At 41.0% G+C, this 18,959-nt stretch overlaps 1 protein-coding gene and 1 long non-coding RNA gene across 4 annotated transcripts in view; one reads left to right on the top strand and one right to left on the bottom strand.

Moving 5' to 3' along the window:
* Positions 1-12,246, top strand: part of Parm1 (prostate androgen-regulated mucin-like protein 1) — a 103,724-nt gene extending 91,478 nt beyond the window's left edge. The window contains exon 4 of the mRNA XM_027939839.3: positions 8,505-12,246. Coding sequence (XP_027795640.3) covers positions 8,505-8,589 — 85 coding nt within the window. The 3' untranslated portion in view covers positions 8,590-12,246. The remainder of the gene's footprint in view (positions 1-8,504) is intronic.
* The window catches only part of LOC114096351 (uncharacterized), a 251,648-nt gene that overhangs the window by 69,203 nt on the left and 163,486 nt on the right, over positions 1-18,959 (bottom strand). The gene's annotated exons all lie outside the window — the stretch shown is intronic.

The following is an 18,959-nucleotide window of genomic DNA, read 5'->3' on the forward strand; positions in this document are numbered from 1 at the left end:
AGAATCGAACCCAGTGCCTCACACATGCTAGCCACAACCCCAGCCCCTCAATGAATTATTAAATTGAATTAATCATTGTTTCTTTCCCCCATGTAGGTTCTCTCTCCTAAAAATAGAAAGCTCCACATGGTTTAAATATAAGGTTGCTGTTTATCTACTGTGCTACTTAAGTGTGTCACTATAAACTTAAGGATGGATAATCACACCCCTGGTTTGGAAACCCCCTAAGGAAACCCCCTTTCTGCACCTCTGTTAATTAATTTGGTGAAATGATAGCATGGGGAGATTAATAGTTCTCATGAATCTTAAGGCTATGCTAAACCCCTTTCAAGTGTTATTTTGTCAGATTCTCGGAAAACCCCACCAAGCATTCATCAAAAATATAGTTGGCTTCATTGTTGTGTATGTGCTGTATGTGGTGTGTGTGTGTGTGTGTGTGTGTGCACACGCGCGCACAAGGTTAGGCTTTACCTTGGTTGAAGATGGCACAGCAGCCCAGTTTTCTAATTTACCTTTTTCTTTCATCCCAGAATTCTGAGGAAAACAACATGACAAGGGTTCTATTATCTATGGTCTTTTAGCTCACTTGGCCGGAGCAACAAGTGACTGAGATCACATCTCATAAGGGAACACATTAGCTTCTGGCTACAACCATGGGCTATGGCCCTGACCCAGCCAATGTCCCTGAAAATGCAAGGGGAGAGGCCACTGGAAAAGGTGGCCTCACCACCAGGACACCATGCTCCTTGCACGACCTGCCAACCATGGCTCAGTCCTTTTACCTTTCTCCCCATCTCATTTCTTCCAAAGGCTTTGGTAGACTCATTAACCATGATTTTCACACTCCTGTTCTCCAGGGACCTTTGACCTCTAGTTTTGTTCCAGTGTCCCCTGCCAGGAGAACTGTATCTTTTTATAGCCTGAGACACTTTAGGATGTGGCTTATAAAATTGAACTGCCCTAAACCTACCAGAGCCCTCCTGTGCCAGTGATCCTTCTTTTAGCCAATAGCAGTATGGTGTAGACGGAGGAAAGTGAGCTTTGAAGTCAAATTCAGTGCTGCACTGACCTTCCTACTGATTCCTTAGGTAGCCTTGGGCAAATTATCATCCCCCCCATCCTCGATTTTTACGAAGTACAAAAATAGAGCTAATAGTACATCTCTTTCAAGGTTGTTTCGAGGTGAAAGGAAGAAATGGATGTAGAGAACATGGAAAGACCATAGCGTGAACCCTGAGGTCTTAATGACTCTGTGCCCAGTTTCTTCTTCTGTAAAAATGGCACTAGCACAATAACAATGTCTAACTCAAAATAGTGGATTAAATTATGACACACACACGTTTAGTGCCTGGTGTGATGTGAGTGGTGGAAGGACTGGCTGACGTTATGGCGCAGTGACTGCTGTCAGAACCACTTGGCACATAGGTGCCCTATGAAACGGAGGCTGCCAGTTGTGGCCCATGGGTTTGGAAGAACAACCCCATCCTTGTCATTTGCATTCAGTAGGTATCAGGGATTCAAAGAGGGGGAGAGAAGGAGGAAGAAGATGGCACAGCAGCCCGGTTTTCTAATTGTGTATTGGCGTGGCGGGCTTCCATGTTCCACTTTGGCAGTGGGGAGGTTCTGAAATGCCTGCACAGTTGCATTCATGTTATATGTTCATAAATAGAAACGTTCTCTGGGAAGTGTTTATTCTAGGGCTTGTTTGCAACTTTAAAAGAAAGCAAAGTTCCTGCCTATCTGTTCCAGAAGGGTGTCTTTAATTAGCCATGATTAAAGAATGAGGTAAGTCCATTTTGTTGAAGTTGGTTCAAAAGTGTTTGTCCACGAGATAATCTCCCTGTGCAACAGACTAAGTCTGCCGTGGCCAGAGAAGTGGACCCTGCTATAATTAGGTATGCCAGTAACCCAGACAGACAGCACAGCTGTTCCCTTCACAAAAATAAATGTGATCTTGATTTATAGACACAACAGGGCCTAGCCTTTAAGGCATTTTTGTGAAAAGTCACCTGTTTCGCTTTATGCCTTATAGTGATTACATTTCATACAACTGATTCCTTCTGATTGTTGCTGTGTTTAGAAAGTAGGCCCAGCCAGCCACAAAAACTAAGATCTTCTAGAACGTGTTATCCATAGGCTTTTCTCAGATCAGCTTTTGGAGTTCTGTAGACGTAGTTTAATTTTCAAATTCAACAGCTCTCAAGGTTTTTTGTACCTGAGAATTAGGGGGAGACCTTATGAGACAACACAGTTTCCTGGATCTTCTCTCCCTAGACTCCAATTTAGTAGATTCAGGCAAGGCCCATGCATCTGCATGTCTAACCAGCACACAGGGGATGCCGATGCTGCTGGCCCAGAGTGCACACTCTGGATTCCCCTGCTTCATCCTGATCTCCTGACACTCTTAACGGCCACTGTGCTGTTGAGTTTCCCAGAAAACTGCCCTGTTGTTTCATGCCTCTGTAACTACGGACATGCTGTCCCACCTGTCAGAGGTATTTGATTCACCCCTTTTGATCTGATTCCAGGTTGTCTGGAAATCTCTTTGGGGAGCCTCCTCACACCTCTCCACAAGGAGCTCCTTGCTGCACGCACAGGCCTCCTTGATTCCACTTACTTCCCTGTTCTTGAACCCGTGCACTCTCTGCCAGTGTCCTCCGCTAGAACAGTACAAATCCCTGGAACTACCTGACATTTCATAGTTCCTTTAAACACTTATTGGATGAGAGAATGATTCTGGGTAGGGAAGTATTGGGGTGAATATTTATTTCAAATCATGAAGAAACAGGTTTGGGGAAGGGGAAGCCATGGGCATCTATTATACCACACACATTCACTGGTCACCACGTGACTCGGGAGTTGTTTACAGATAGGTAGATGAGCCAGTGTGCAGACCCCTCTGTGATAAGTGTCTGCCTGTAGTGTGGAATCTGGCAGATAATTTTTTTTTAAATAAACATTTTTGCTCTTTAGAGTAAAGTTGCTTATTTAAACATCAGTGTAAATGTAATAGCTTAAAAAAAAAAACCCACACTATGGCAAGAGGATTTTGAAAATAATGTTTGGATATGTGTCCATCATTGTGATTTTGGAAATGAAATCAATAGGATCCTGAGTTGTGACACAGATGTGTTGTCTGCCCCTGGCACAGGCCTTTGCTCCTGCTGCTTCCTCTGTCTGTAGGATGTATCTCAGATATCCATGTGGCTCATCCCTCCATCTCCTCTAGGTCCACTCAAATGACATCTTCATCACACCTTCCCTGGTCACCATATTCAAAATCACAATCCCTCCCTCCCATTTGGAATTCCTCAACCCCTTTCCTTGCTTTAATTCTTTTCCACCACCCTTATTACCATCCACCATATTATTCATATTGGTCACTTATATTTTGTGTCCCCCCCCTCCAGCTAGGATCTAAGCTTCCTGAGGATGGGGATTTGGGTCTCTTTAGTTCCAAAGTCCCAGAATAGAGCTTCCTTCTTAGATGGTAAGTTTTCAGTGAACAGTTACATGAAAGGAGCCAGGCAGGGAAATGACAATCAGGAAGAGAGAGCCACCAATGAAAACAAAGAGGAGACAGTGACAGCTGCACCAAACAGCTTTGCTAATGGATGATAAGAGTCTAAGGCTAATTACTAATGGCTAATGAGTTGCAAGTTCAGCTGTGTTTTCCCAGCACTAAGCCATGTCTTAATCATCTCTGCATCCCTCCTTCTTAGGCCATGACAAGCACTCATGACTGAAAGGCAAGACTTGCTTGATGAAAAAGGAGAGGACTTCCAAGGTGGAGTGGGGGAGTGGTGGTAGCCATCTGAGGTAGAGACTCAGAGAACTGAGGTTAAACCCTAGTAAAGGAGATGTTTTCTAAAATACATTGTTTCAACACAGGTGAAACATCTCTCTCATTTTTAAGGACAATTAAGTATTAATGTTATCATTATCTTAACATAGGTGCTGTTTTTACAGCAGTGGAGGAGTCCTCAAACAGATGTTACCAGCAAAGTGTCACCAATTAGGGCTAGGAGTGGGAGTGTTGCTGTTCATTAGAGAAAAGCTAATAGAGAAGGGGAGAACAGAGGGAAGGGTGGAAAAGGAACCATTCTTATTTTACCCTCTCAGGTTCTGCTTTTAGCTAACTAATAGAGTAGAATCACAAACTGAGAAGTGCAGTGCCATTGATGGGGACCATGGACACTGTGCTGAGTGCTTTAAAACCACACCATCACATGGGAATTTAACCCTAATTATTTTTCCCCTTTCTAACCTTAAAGTCATAATGGTGGCTTTGACCTTTGCCATTCTTTAATGAATTTTTTTCACTTCACTCTAGTTATATTGTACAACGAGTTGCTACGGACATATGAATTGCCACTGATACTGACAAAGCCAATTCCAAATACACTATTTGTATTTTATAATTTTATGTTATCATAAAAATTAACATAACATAAAAATTATAAAATAGCCATTGCACCAAGAGCAAAATAGTAGGTGTTCACATAAAAGAAAAGCAACACATACTCTCCCCCCAAGACTTTGCCATCCAAGAAGAGCAAGACACAGTGACAGAAAACCTAGCTGTGTTGGAGGGGTGCCAGTCACTATTAAGAAAACAAGTAGACAAGATTGCCTTGACCTGACAATGACATCATTTCTACAGCTTGTTGTTCAGATTAAAATTAGATGAAGTAATGCTGCCTTATAGAGTCAGGAAACCTTGGTTTCAGTAGCAGTTATACCATTAAATAACACTGACAAAATCTAAATTTCTTGGGTTCCACTTTCTTAAAATTGGGAGTAGGAGGGGTTTTTGTTTGTTATGTTGTTCTAACTTCTTATACTCTCCAAATGCCAATCTGAAAACCTTCTCATTTTCATCCAAAATGTGCCATGTTTTAAGAAGTTCTGACCTAGAGAGAGAAGTTCACTTTCTATTTATTTTCCCTTCATCACATATGCACAAAAGTCTTCCTGTTTCTACAGTAGTATTGGATTTATCCAAACCTGGCTTGAATCCCAACACACCCAATTCTTCTTGATTAAGCTCATGAATGTATTAAAACAAGCCCTACAATTTCAGCAACTCCCTATTTTGGTTTATCTATATCTCTTGCAATTTTTTCCTCGTTTGTCAGCATTTTCTCAACTCACTGTTCATTCAAGTGGGAAGGAAAAGAAAAATAAAAGCGAAGATCAGTCTTTTTATTTTACTAGTGTTTGCATAGTAGATTACTATTATGACAATACAACAGACTCAGGTACAGTATTGACCAAATAATCTTGCCTAAAATAACCATAAAAAAACAAAACCTGATAGCCAGAAGGTATTTAATACTCTGATCCCACTTTGGTATAATAATAATTTGTAAAATTCAAATAACAATAATATAAGAAGCTGATTTTATAACTATGCCTGGGGTATAGTTTTAGGCATTCCTGGTGGGAAGGAGAGTCACTTTTCATTCAGAGTTCTCTTCTTACTGTTTTCAGATTTAGCATGTTCTTGTACAAGTTTCCTTATAATAAAAATTAAGAAGCAGTATTGGCCAGTACTTTCTGTGTATTTACTGTGTGCCAAGCCTTTTAATATGCATTACCTCATTTAATTCTCCCAATAACCCTAATGCGATTTTTTTTAAGTCTCCATTTTATAGATGAAGGAAAAGGGATTTAAAAACACATTCAAGACATATATCTATGACTGAACTGACATTTTATGGGAGTAAATTGATATTATAGAAATAAAAAATGCTATGATAAATTAAGTTCACTTATAAAGGTGAAGCTGTAGTGCCTCATCAATAAAAGAGCATGTTTATCAGATAAATGTTTGCCAGGTTTGTCATGCGGAAAATTTGGGCTGGGCTCCAATATTATAATGCTCAGGATTTCACTCGCGCATCCTACAGCTTCCATTTCTCAACTATCCTGTTAAAGGACTGTTTGGAGCTGGAGGTTTCAATCTGGGGGAGTGCCAGCCATAGATAATCCACTGACCTTCATTTATCAAAACTACTTCCCCTATTCCTATAGATCAAGTGTCTGGGTTGCTGTTTGTGGTGCCTCTGCCTTCCCACATCCAAAGAATTTGAGTGTAGGTCCTTAAGTCCTTTTCTTCTATCTGAACACTTAATATTTTGCTCTTGATGCAAAGGCTATTTTATAATTTTATGATATTTAACTGTTTATATCTAGTAGCATATGAATAGTGTACTTGGAGTTGGCTTGGTCAGTATCAGCAACTCAGTTGTGCTGGGCAGAGTCTATTGTGGAAAGTCTCCAGGTTTACAGGTATATAGATTGAGCATAAATCAGAATTTTGAAGGCAAAGAGTTTGAAATGAGCACAGCAAGGGCCTGATCCTTTGCAGGAAGTCATCTCTGCAAATCCCTGGCCAATGAAAATGAATCTCAGAAAAGCAAAAGCAATTATTTTAGCAATAGATATAAGTAGAGCAAATATTTTTGTGTGTCTCAGATTGTATTTTAATATTTTTATTTGTTTTAATTAGTTTTACATGACAGTAGAATGCATTTATGCACTTTTATATATCATACATAGATGGGATGTAATTTCTCATTTTTCTGAGTGTACATGTTGCAGAATCATATTGGTCATGCAGTCACATATATACATACAGTAATAATGTCTGTTTCATTCTGCTGTCTTTCCTATCCCCACATCCCTCCCTCCCATCACTTCCCTCTATCTAATCTAAGGTAATGCTATTCTTCCCTAGTGCCCCTCACCTTATTGTGAATTAGCATCTGCATATTAGAGAAAACATTCAGCCCTTGGTTTTGTGGGATTGGCTTATTTTGCTTAGCATAATATTCTCCAACTCCAACCATTTATTGGCAAATGTTAGTTGTTTAATTTTCATATCTAGCTAAGAGAAAGATTAGGAGGAGTTAGCATGCTTTTCTGCACTCTAGGATATGTGGTTTCCAGTGACAAGATACAATAATTCACCTGCTAGCATGAACCTCTGAGGCACCAGATGCTCATTTTGTGGTGTGCTTCCACTCCTGTTATTAATTTTAGTCTTAAAATGACCATATCCCTCATCAGGAAGCTCCCATCTTGTGGACAAATTAGCTTTTTGGAGCACTGAGGATGTATTTTTTCCAAACACTGCTTCTTCTACCAGTATTTACTGATGATTTACTATATGCCAGGTATTCTTTGTGGTGCTTGAGACAGAGCAAAGAATAAACAGAACTCTGTGGAGCTCATAGTCTGAGAAAAAAAGGGGTAATGGCAAACCAAATAATCAGTATGTTAGAGAACAAGCTAGGGAACAGTACATGACGCCCTGACACAAGGCTCTCCTGGGCATGGGAATGAAGAGGAGGCCGTTGTGGTTGGAGTTGAGCTAGTATTGAAGACCTCTTTTTGTGTGTGGGGTTGGGGGCTGTTTGCCGGGGATAGAACCCAGAGCACTCCACCACTGATTTGTCCCCCAGCCCTATTTTGTATTTTATTTAGAGACAGGATCTCACTGAGTTAGTTGCTTAATGCTTAACTTTTGCTGAGGCTGGCTTTGAACTTTCGATCCTCCTGTCTCAGCCTCCCAAGGTGCTGGGATTACAGTTGTACACCACAGTGCCTGGCTAAAGATCCCATCAAGGGTCAGATCCTTAAGGGCTTTTCAACCATTGTAATAACTCTGGCCTTTATTCTGTGTGAAATGAGGAGCCATTCAAAGGCTTTTGTATAGAAAAGTGACAGCATATGACTTTGGTTTCTTATAGAAACAATGACTGTGTGATGGCTTTCCAGAATGACCCACCAAAGCCTGTTTAACCCTCACTGCCATAGAACTCAAGTGCTCATCATACCCTGGGGACCTGAGCTCTAAGCACTGGACTTAGATCCAGGAGGCAGGGGTTTGACTCACAGCTCAGTCAAATGACTGTGAGCACATCAGTTAACATCTCTGAACCCCATACGCCTCATTAGAGGAATAAGGATAAACTATTCCTTTCCCTTTGGCTTTATTTTGAAGGTCAAGTAAAACCTGAACATGGAAGCACTTTGTGAAATTATAAAACACAATATAGATGTCAGGAGGGGTGATGACAACAATGGTAGTCAATATTATTTCAGGGAAAATTAACTGCAAGGACTAAATCAGAAGGCCAGATGCAAGCTTCCCTCTCCCATCGCTTCTTATGAAATAGCTATGGAAATGGCACTTCCTCCTCCTTCTCCTGTATTGGAGGTAGAGGAGAAAGACAAGGACCCAGTTGATCTCAATAGAAAGTGCTAATTAGGCTCCCAGGTGGACCCGTCGTAACTTACAGGGTGTTGGTAAATTGGGGCCTTCCCAGTCTTAGGTAGTGGATTGGTCCATTGCCAAGGTGCTGTCTTAGTGGGAACATCATGTCTCTCCCTGTAGCTGGCCTATAGGCCTCTCAGGTTCAGGTGGCATGATATTAGGCTGTCCTTAGGTGGGTGACTTCTCCAAGTGACCATAACCCTGTCTTCTTTCTCAACAGGCATTCCTCCTATGGAAGGCTTTTGGATGACCATGACTACGGGTCCTGGGGAAACTACAACAACCCTCTCTACGACGACTCCTAACAAAGGACTGTGACCTGGGCTGAGGACTAACTGTTCTTTATTTATAAGTGCTTATCCAGTAGAATTCATAACAAGTACCTGATGCACACTGAACGACAATCTTAAGCCCTGTTTTGTTGGTATGGTTGTTTTGTTTTTATCCCTCTCCTCTGGCTGCTACAACTTCCCCCTTTTTTTGGTACAAAAGAACCACGATTTAAAGGTGAGTGGAGGCCAGTTTGCCACCAAAAATGGGCCAGACTTGCACTGGCCAGGGTAGACCACCATGGTGGAGGCTTCAGCACCACTGAGGACCTACTTCAAGAAGGATGAAGGAAGAGGGAGTGAGCTGTTTTGTTGGGGTTATGTTTAGGGGAACTTTTTGGGTTATTTCTTTACTTTCTCTACATTATGTATCAATGTGGAAAAAAGAAAGAAGTCCTAGGAGGATTTCACCCTAATGTGAGGAAGCAGTGGTTTCTCAGATTCTTTTTAATCTCTCTTTTTTCTGGTTGTCTCTACAAGCTGGCTAGCTGATTCTTAGCTGCATTAATGAACGATGAAAATGGGAAGTTCCCCAGAGGAGGTCAGGGGGTCTAGAGGCAAAGTAGCAGGCTGCTGTTGGATGTCAGCATGCCTTCTACCTGTTCTCTTCCAGGTGGCTCAAATGCACCTGGGATCCCAGCTCACAAGCTCTCAGACAAGATGTGTTCCAAAAGAGAAGGCTATGAGATGAGCTTAGTTAAAGAAGAGAAAGGAGAGGCATGTGCAGGTGGGGGGAGCCAGCATCATTGAGGACTTCCTTGGGACAAGGGGGAATCAGGTCTCCATAATTGTCAAAAATATCCACTAAGGCTTGGAGGAACCCATATGGTCCTTGCCTCATGCCCATAAAGCAACTGGTTCACTGCCTTACTGTCTTTTACATAATGACTGCAAACTTTAAAAAAATTTTTTTTTAAAGAGGCACTGTTCTCTCCACAGTTGCATTATGAAGCATTACCATAGGAAACAGACACGACAAATTCATTTATTGTCCCATTTACTTACCTTAGTTCTTCTTCTCTTTAATATGAACACCCGCCTATTGATTATCTAGTCCTAAAATCCTGCTCAACATATTTGGGGGAACTATTGGTCATCTTTGAAGGTACCCATTTATTTCAGTCATTCTCAACCAGCAGGTGACTTTGCCTCCCCACCCTAGGGACATTTGAAAATGTCTGGTGACATTTTTTATTGCCATGATTTGGGAGTACCACCAGTGGGTAGAAGCCAGGGACACAGCTAAACCTCCTACCGTGCACAGGACAACCCTTTACAACAAAGAATGAACTGACCCAAAACATCAGTAGTGTTGTGATTGGAAAGCCCTGATGTATTAAAATCACCCCGTGGCAGAAGGAGACACTCACAGATTAGTAATGCTCTTTTATTTTCAACAAAATGAAGCAATGTATCATTTTTATCTTCAAAATGTTGTGTCTGTTGGCTGATAATTTCTTGGCATGATGGTTACCTTTTTATTTTTTTGTGTTTCTGGAGAGTTTTATTTCAGGGCTCCACCTATGTCCTCCTCTAACATCTGATATTAGCAATTGGCATCTTCTGTCCTGATTTCATGTAGCAGAAAACATACATTTCAAAATGTGTCATCCCATAACATCATAGAAAACTCAAAACTGCATCGATTCAGATTTCTCAATATGGACCTTGACACCATGGCTCTTTTTAGGAAAACCACTATTGCTGTGCTTTTCTGACCCCCTCAGGTGTCAGAGACCAAGAGCAGTGCCACTTCCCACAACCTACTCTCTGAAAAAAAAAAAAATCTGTTCCTGAACTCTTTAGGTGCCAAAGGGGCAACCCTAAAGGTCTTCTATGACCAGATGAGTATTAAGCTTCCAGGAATTCAAGTTCTCTGAACATGAAACATAAAAAAACAAAAAGACATGGACCTTCTCAGAAAAATGGCAAAGAATGACCAGAGCAATAGCCTCCCCTCTGACTGTATTTGGCCTGAATAATTGTCCCTCTTCCCACTTCCAATCCCATGACAGGGCTTTCAGTTTGGCAAAGAACAAGCCCATAAAAAACAGATATTCCATATTATTTTTCCCCCCTCAACCAAAAACATTTTGACACAATGTCCATGAAACAACTTTGGAGAAGTATACTTCTGGACCTTGCTTTTGTCATATGCACTGGGTCAGAGGCACCAGCCTCTTCCCTGGTACCCTGGCCTATTATAAGTCACTGAAGCAACAAGCATTTTTCCACACTGAAAACTGCTGTCATGCAAGAAGAGCACCTGCACAATTAACTGATTACTTCCAAATGCTTCTAGCAAAGACAGGGCCTAAAGCAGATGAATTCAGCAAGATGACAACTTCCCTTTTAATCCAGAACACTCAGTGTGAAATGCCTAAAGGTAGAAACTTATTTTGCCAAATGTATACTTTCTGCTTTTGAATTGGCCAAAATATTTTAGCAAGTTTATTCTAAAAATGTTATTGAAAACACACACATAACATATCTGAAATATATGCCAATAACTAATGTCCTTCACCTCAGGGAGAGTCTGTTCAGGTCCACTCAAAGGAAATGGCCCCAGTATATCTTATACAACCACATCCCATCTGTAGGTAGGACTGGTCCTAATGCTTTAAAGAGAATGTCAGAGCAGGAGGGAGACAAGCAGCCTCTCTTTGATGGATTGCAAATGATCAAAGAGTGTGATTCAACTTGGTATTTTTTTTTCCTATAGCCCTGATGAAGTCTCCTGCCCTCCCTGCACGTCTGCGTCTTCGTTTCTGAAATGGGGTTGATGCTTTCATATTGACCTCACCCCATACTACCTCACAGATGTGTTGTGAGGATCAATGAAATCATGTCTACAGTGTTTTCAGTTTCTGGAGAAAAAAATATTTATAGACATTTTAAGTATTACATAGATATATAAGTGATCTCAGTTTCCTGTTTGCTGTTATACTGATGTGTTGTTTTACATATTCTGTAAAACTGCAATTATGTCATAGCCACATCAGACAGTGATTATAGCTCTGCTGCCCCAGTGCAGCTGAAAGTCAGCAGGGTTAACTGTGCCTGGGATCAAAAATGATGGTTTCCATCTCTAAAAGAAGGGACAACCCAGGACATAGGTCTCACAGATTCTTGAGTCAGGATCCATGAGGTTAGGGTAACACAGAATGTATACCTGAGCTCTAGCAGCAGTAGACCTCTGTCCTTCACTATCCCAAGGTCTTCTGGATTCTTTATGGGGGTCAATTGTGGTTTGATATAATCTGTTTGCTATTCATCTTGCTTGCAAAGGTGCATGGTTCAATCCCTCGCATCTGGGAAATGAATTTTGCAACTGGGCCAGATGCTAATTTGCACGTTGATTCACCTTCTTTGCCTTTGCCCTTTTATTTTTTCCCTTGGAGGGGAGGGAAAATGAATGTACCATTTCAACTTTGATCTTGAAAGTGCTAGTTGGTATGGGTATTAGTGCTAACCAAGAGTACATTGCCAGATTTCTTTCTTGGGGTAAGTTAACCCACATAATTGAAAGATGGAAAGATGTGCAACTTCTTTGATATTTGATGTCATTGTATCTACATTTGTTGTAAGACATATTGCATACCAATTATATCAATTAAAGTTGTTAAAAGCTTGTGTCTGGTTGGAGTGATTGACATTTTGATAGATTTTGTTATTTGAGCTTTTCAGTTGACAGACTTAATGCTGCTCATATTAAGAAGCTCTAACTTGTTCTTAAAGAAAATTTATCCATCATCAATAAATTATATTTTCTGCAGGGCAGGAAGTTCTCTCTGATCTTAAAACAGAATTGAAGCATGTCAGCATTGAAGAAACTTTCCAAGCAGTGATTTCATGATCAAATATTCTGCATGCCTTATAAAATAGATGTAAAAATAAGTGCTTTGATTCACTGAGTTGAATGGCAATACATAATCAAGTCATATTAAGGAATATTGGCATTAGCAATACATGTGATACTTCCTTCATTCCCCTTTAAAAAATTAAATTCAGAATATTCATTCTCACGTGACATGTAAGTATTGAGCAGCCTCAGCCATCCAAAATAAAATTGTAACTCCAAGAAGCTAACCAAATATTATTCTGATTTTGAAGAAAACAGCAACAGCAAATCCATCATTTTGCTGTATGGTAATGGACCACCTGCAAACTAGAAATTGTTGATTAAATGATGGATGTAAAGTTAAAGCCAGGTTTAGTAAGTTTAATTACCTAGCTTCCAGTGACATCGCATGGAAGACTGACTGGGAAAAGTGAAGATAAAGAATGAGGACAAATCAGAGCACGGGTGGCCCACACTTGTAATCCCAGCATCTTGGGAGGCTGAGGCATGAGGATCACAAGTTCAAGGCCAGACTTGATGATTGAGTGAGACCTTGTCTCAAAGTAAAAACTAAGATTGGAGTAAGGACATAGTTCAGTGGTAAAATGCCCCTGGGTTCAGTCCCCAGTAACAAAAATAGAGGAAGAAAAAAAAAAAAAGGAGGACCAAGCATGAAAGGAGAACTTTCAATTGATTTTCCAGTGCTATAGTTTGGATAAGGATCCACCACTGGCTCATGTGTTAAAATTTGGTCACCATTTACTGTCCTGCTAGTGAGAGATGGTGGAATCATTAGGAGATGGGGCATGATGAAAAGAAGTTAAGTTTTGGGGGGAATACCCTTAAAGGAGATATTAGGACTCTGGCCCCTCCTCTTTCCTCTCATTATTTCCTAGCTTCTGTGAGGTGAGCAACTTCCTCTGCTACTTGCTTCTGCCATGGTACGTTGCCTCACCAACAGGCTCAAGAGCAACAGGCAAACTGACCATGGACTGAAACTTCTGAAACTTGGAGTCAAAATAAATCTTGTCTCCTTATAAGTTTATTATCTCAAGTACTTTGTCACAGTAACAGAAAGTTGACTGATACATTCAGTTATTTCTTGAGGACCAGCTATGGACACAAAAAGAACTAAAATAGAGTGCAGTGATCTAGATCCGAGTTAGTGATTTTCTTGTGGTTGTGGTGCACCTGCAAATGCTGGGAACTTCCTATGCAAAAAGTACAGGTCAAGATTGCCCAGTTTATGTGGTGATACCCTGCCCATGAAGGCTCTGTGTAAAGCACAGAAGCTGTATCAGTATTGGCCTTGATCTCAGATACCAGCTCCCAGGGAGAGAGGATTCTGAGCATAGCCAGATAACCACAATGTTTTACCAATGCTATGACCTCCAAGCCTGCCTGCTTAATAGAAACGTTGGACAATTGGCTTCCTGGGTGCCACAGGAAGCTCCTAGCATTGCAATGGTGGAATAGCTACAAAAATGTTTCTAGTCCTATAACTTTCTAGTGCACAAAGAACAATCCTTCTATAGTCTTTAACTTCCTAGTTGTGAGACCATATATAATAAACATGTGGAGCCAGCTCTGGGTCACTGTTTTTCTATCAGAGATCAGTGTCCCACCTGATCCCGCTTTTCTATGTGTGTGTGTGTCTTTCTTAATCAACCATCACCCCTCACTGGTTTATAGGGTTCAGCCATGCAGGTCATGTCACAAAGACCACATTATTTCAACTTTGCATGAACAGAATTGGTCAGAAAGCACTTTAAATGTGCATATAAACAAAAGACTTAATAGGAATGTGTGGTGTTAACACGTTATAAATTCTTAGGTTCAATTCAACATTTTTCCTATAGTATAGCTTTTCTGTGTCAGATGATTATCTGTTTCAATTATTTAGTGACCTATCTGAGATCTCTAACTCTCCTAAAATTCAATACCACTCACCAATACCTAGCTAATATTTTGTTCTTTGACAAAAAGCAGTGAATCAAAAATAACTCTTGAAATTAAAGAATATTTATTAAGAGACAGGATCTCTTCCTTAAAGGATGTAGTCTAAGAAATGTAGAATGGACTCTATTGACTTCACTAAAGCACCATTCATCAAGTGGAGTCAACAAATGTATTGAGTTTCTATCTTAAACAAGAAATTAAATATTTTAATTTAATTTGCTATAAAAAGAAATGAACCAAATATTCATTAGGAAGCTTAGGTGCCTTCCATCTTACAGATGTGGAAGCTGAGGTTCTAGGATATTAAATTCATTCATCTGCATGCTGAACCTATGTACCCAAAAATGAATAAGATGAATAAATCTCCAAGTATTTTCAGTTTAGTAAGTGGCAAGGGTGGGACTCTATCTGTCATCAGAGCCCTTAGTCTTTTTCCACCCAAGGGACTGGGATCTGATGAAAATATATCCTGGATCGTAAGACCCTCCCACCTCCTGCTAATATGGGACTTTCCACCCCTTGGAAAGGCCCCCTCAGCTATTTCAGGCAGTCTCAAGGGTGTCTGGCATGTAGCTGAGCAAGCCCAGTCAGCTCCCAAGCACATGTTCCTTGCTAGGCACTGTTACCTTTCTGCTGACTCCTGCTGCTGCTGGGCTGTGTACACTACCAAGAGGGAGACTGTCTTCCCTCCTTTCCTGTTAGGACATCAGCACAGGGCCCCATGGTCTCATGGAATTTCAGTGAAAACCACTCTTAGTTTCTGCTTGTGATCTCCTTGCTCTTCATAGGAATCAAATGACCACAGCAGCCTAGAGATGCTCCCCTGGGAATCATTCCATGCTATTACCCTGAGGCTCCATCATTGGGCCACCTTGACTTTCCTTGGAGTAGTAATGATCATAGCTAACTCTCACATAGCACCTACTATGAGCCAGATACTATTCCAAGTACCTTACATGAGTTACATATTATTGATATTTCTATAGCATAGATGAGGAATTAAGGGCTAAAAGTGGTAAGAGATTTGCCCAAGGTCACAAACTGGGTCAAGGGTAGAATTCAAATGCCAACAGTTGGTCTCCAAGGTCTATGCTTTGGAGAATCCTTACTCCGTGCTAGAAATCCCTACCACATATACTCTACAGCCATCAGACAGGACCATCCATATGGGACAATCTGAGGCACCCAATGCAGAGATGAGGTCTTCTGTTATGGCTTAGATATTAGATGTCCCCCCAAAGCTCTTGTGTAAGAAAATGCAAGAAAGTTTAGAGGTGAAATGATTGTGTTATGAAAGTCTTAACCTAATCAGTGGATTAATCCTCTAATAGTGATTAACTGAGTGGTAAGTATAGACAGGTAGGATGTGGCTAGAGGAAGGTGGGTAGCTGGAGGTATGTTCTTGAAGTTTACAATGTGTCCATGATGAGCTAGAGTGTGTCCCTCCCTCTCCCCTCTCTTCCTGGTGCCACATCCCCAGCTTCTTTATTCTGCCACACACTTCTGCCATGATGTCCTGCCTCACCTCAGGCGCCAAAGAATGGAATCAGCCATCTATAGACTTAGATCTCTGAAACTGTGAGCCCCAAAATAAAATTTTCCTCCTCTAATACTTCTTGTTGGGTCTTTTGGTTGCAGCAATGAGAAAACTGATTAAAATGTCTTTGCTAAAGGAAGGTCCTAGAGTGACTCACTCTAATGGTGTCCACAACTGGGTAGATCTGTGGACAAATACCTGTGTAGTAAGGCTTATCACTGCAATAGTTTGTAATGTTTTGGAAATAGCAGGGGCCCAGAACTGGCAAGCTGTGAGCAGCTTCTATCTAAATCCTGGTACTTACAAATCACTGTATTAGTCCATTTTCTGCTGCTAATAATACAATACCATCAACTGGGTAAGTTATAAATAAAGGAAGTTTATTTTTGCTTATAGTTCTGGAGATACAAGGTCAGGGCCTATGTCTGGTGATGAACTTCTTGCTGACAGAATTCCAAGGTGACACAGGGTATCACATGGCCAGAGACAGGGGGGGGGGGGGGGGGGAGAGAGAGAGAGAGAGAGAGAGAGAGAGAGTGTGTGTGTGTGTGTGTGTGTGTGTGTGTGTGTGTATGTGTGTTTTCTGGTTTCTTCTTAAAAAAACCACCAGTCTTCAATCACTGGGGCTTTATCCTAATAAAATTAACTATTCCCAATCACTTCCCAAAAGTCCCACCTCTAAACACTATAAGATTGAGTGTTTTTACCCTCTTTATACTTCACAGTGAGCACTCAATTTTAGCATGAGTTTGGGGTACAAATCATATTAGATATTGAATGTCAGAAGCCTACATGTTAAAGGCTTATTCACCAGAGTGGCACTACTGAGAGATGGTAGATCCTTTAAGAGGTAAGGCCTAGTGAGAGAGAGGTCACTGGGGGCATGTTTTTGAGCAGAATCATGGAACTCTGGCCTCCTTCTTCTCTTCTTTGCTCCTATGAGGTGAATGGTTTTGCTCTGCTATGTATTCACACCATGATGTGCTACCTTGCCATAGGCCCAAAGCAATGGGGCCAACCAGTCATGGTCAGGAACCTTCCATACTGTGAGCCAAAACAAACCTTTTCTCTTGTAAGTTGATTATCTCAGGTATTTCATTACAGTACTAGAAATCTGACTAACACAGGAGAATGACCCATAGTCAAACTATAGCATTCACCCACTCAATCCCTGCCAACTCAACATCAGAGGTTTCCCCCAGGCTGACCTTTCCCTTGTTACCAGATCCACACAGTAGCTGTCATGAAACAGTCTAGAGCACTATCTTGTTCTCCTACTAATCATAGGCATTTGGATAGAATTCACTGCAACAATGCTGAGCAGAGAATCTAAAAGTTCAAGTCAGATGTAAGTGAGCTGTTGTAAGGAAGTGTGAGAGACAAGCCTTCTCATCCCATTTACTCCTTGAATGTGTGTTAAACTTTTTTTTTTTTTGGTACTAGGGATTGAACTCAGGGGCACTTGACCACTGAGCCTCATCCCTAGCCCTGTTTTATATTTTATTTAGAGACAGGGTCTCACTGAGTTGTTTAGCACCTCACTTTTGCTTATCCTCCTGCCTCAGCCTCCCGAGCCTCTGGAATTACAGGTGTGCACCATCATGCCCAGCATGTGTTCGACATTTAACAAAGGATTTCATGTAGACCTTACACAGACTTTGAAAGAACAGGAGAGAAATGGTTAGAAAAGCCACCAGCTGGTAAGTGCTCAAATCCTAGGGTTTCTGGGGATTTGCCACCATCTCAGGCTGCAACAGGAAAGCAACTCGTTCTCAAGAAACCACTAAGTAGCCTCTGCTGCCCACACATACAACACAACCCTTTCTAAAGAGGAATGGCTTTGCCTTTTTTCAGTTCCATGTTTTGTCTCAGAACCTCTTATAGATAAACTCCAGCCAGAACCACACAGGAAAGGGGATCTCAAGAAATGTTGTTTATAGTTTCTCTTCTGTATTGCAAGAGAGATCTTAGAAAATAGTGATAACAGTGCTGAGCTCAAAGCAATCACAATCCCATCCCTCTTATCCCAGATTAGAACTTCCCAAGAAAGTCAATAACAGCAATATGTTAGCCCTACCAGGACACAATTGTCCCTTACATGACTAAGTATGCAACAAAAGACTTCATTGCTCCATGTGTCTCTGAATCTCTGGGAATATATGTTGCTTTCCTAGTTTAATGTTCCTTTGATTCCAAATGATAGGGTTAACTACTGTAACACACCTTTATATCAAATAGAGGGGAATGAGAAAAGACAGACCATATATACCTATATAGGTATATGTACAAACATGTATATCAAAGCATGGAAGAGAACATACACAGTTACTGAAATTTTCCTTTTTGTCTCAGTCATATGACTATATTGCTAATTATACCTTTTCTCTTCCAGTAACCACTGCAGGACCCTCTTGACCTAGGTCAACATCTCATCTGGCCATGGCTCTTTCCTTGGTAGAGTGACTCAAACAGCTAAAGGAAAACCTAGGGACAGGAAAAGAGAGAGGGAGCTGCTGAGCTGAATAAGGTTCCAATTATTGAAGTTTTTTTAAAAAAAAATTGATCAAAAGAAAAAGAAATTTGAAAAGGGGCCAGCTCACATTGTGCATAATGTGCCAAATACTCTCTCCTCTCTGTTTTCCTTGTTCTTCTCTCTCTTCTCCCCCAGGATCTAGCCCACCTCACTCTCCCCTAAAAAATATGTGAGAAGTGAAAATAAAGAATAGGTTCAAAACCATTCTCAGCATTTAGTGTGCTATGTGCAGAGCTGTGGTTCATTCCACACTCTCGTGCTCCCACAAAACCTTCTCAGTTCCCCCATCTCTGCTCTTAGGCCTCTGGGGAGAACTATGCATTCTTCAGAAAGCCAGAATTGGACTTTGATTTGACTTCACTTGAAGGAGAGGATGGAGAGGAAGAAGAAAGAGGAGAAAGTGAAAAGAAGGAGAAGAGTTTCTAGGGAGAGCGGGGGCAGAGCAAGAGCAGGGTTTCCTTTAATTTATTCACTTT

The sequence above is a fragment of the Marmota flaviventris genome, chromosome 7, assembly GCF_047511675.1.
Source record: "Marmota flaviventris isolate mMarFla1 chromosome 7, mMarFla1.hap1, whole genome shotgun sequence".
Taxonomy (NCBI): domain Eukaryota; kingdom Metazoa; phylum Chordata; class Mammalia; order Rodentia; family Sciuridae; genus Marmota; species Marmota flaviventris.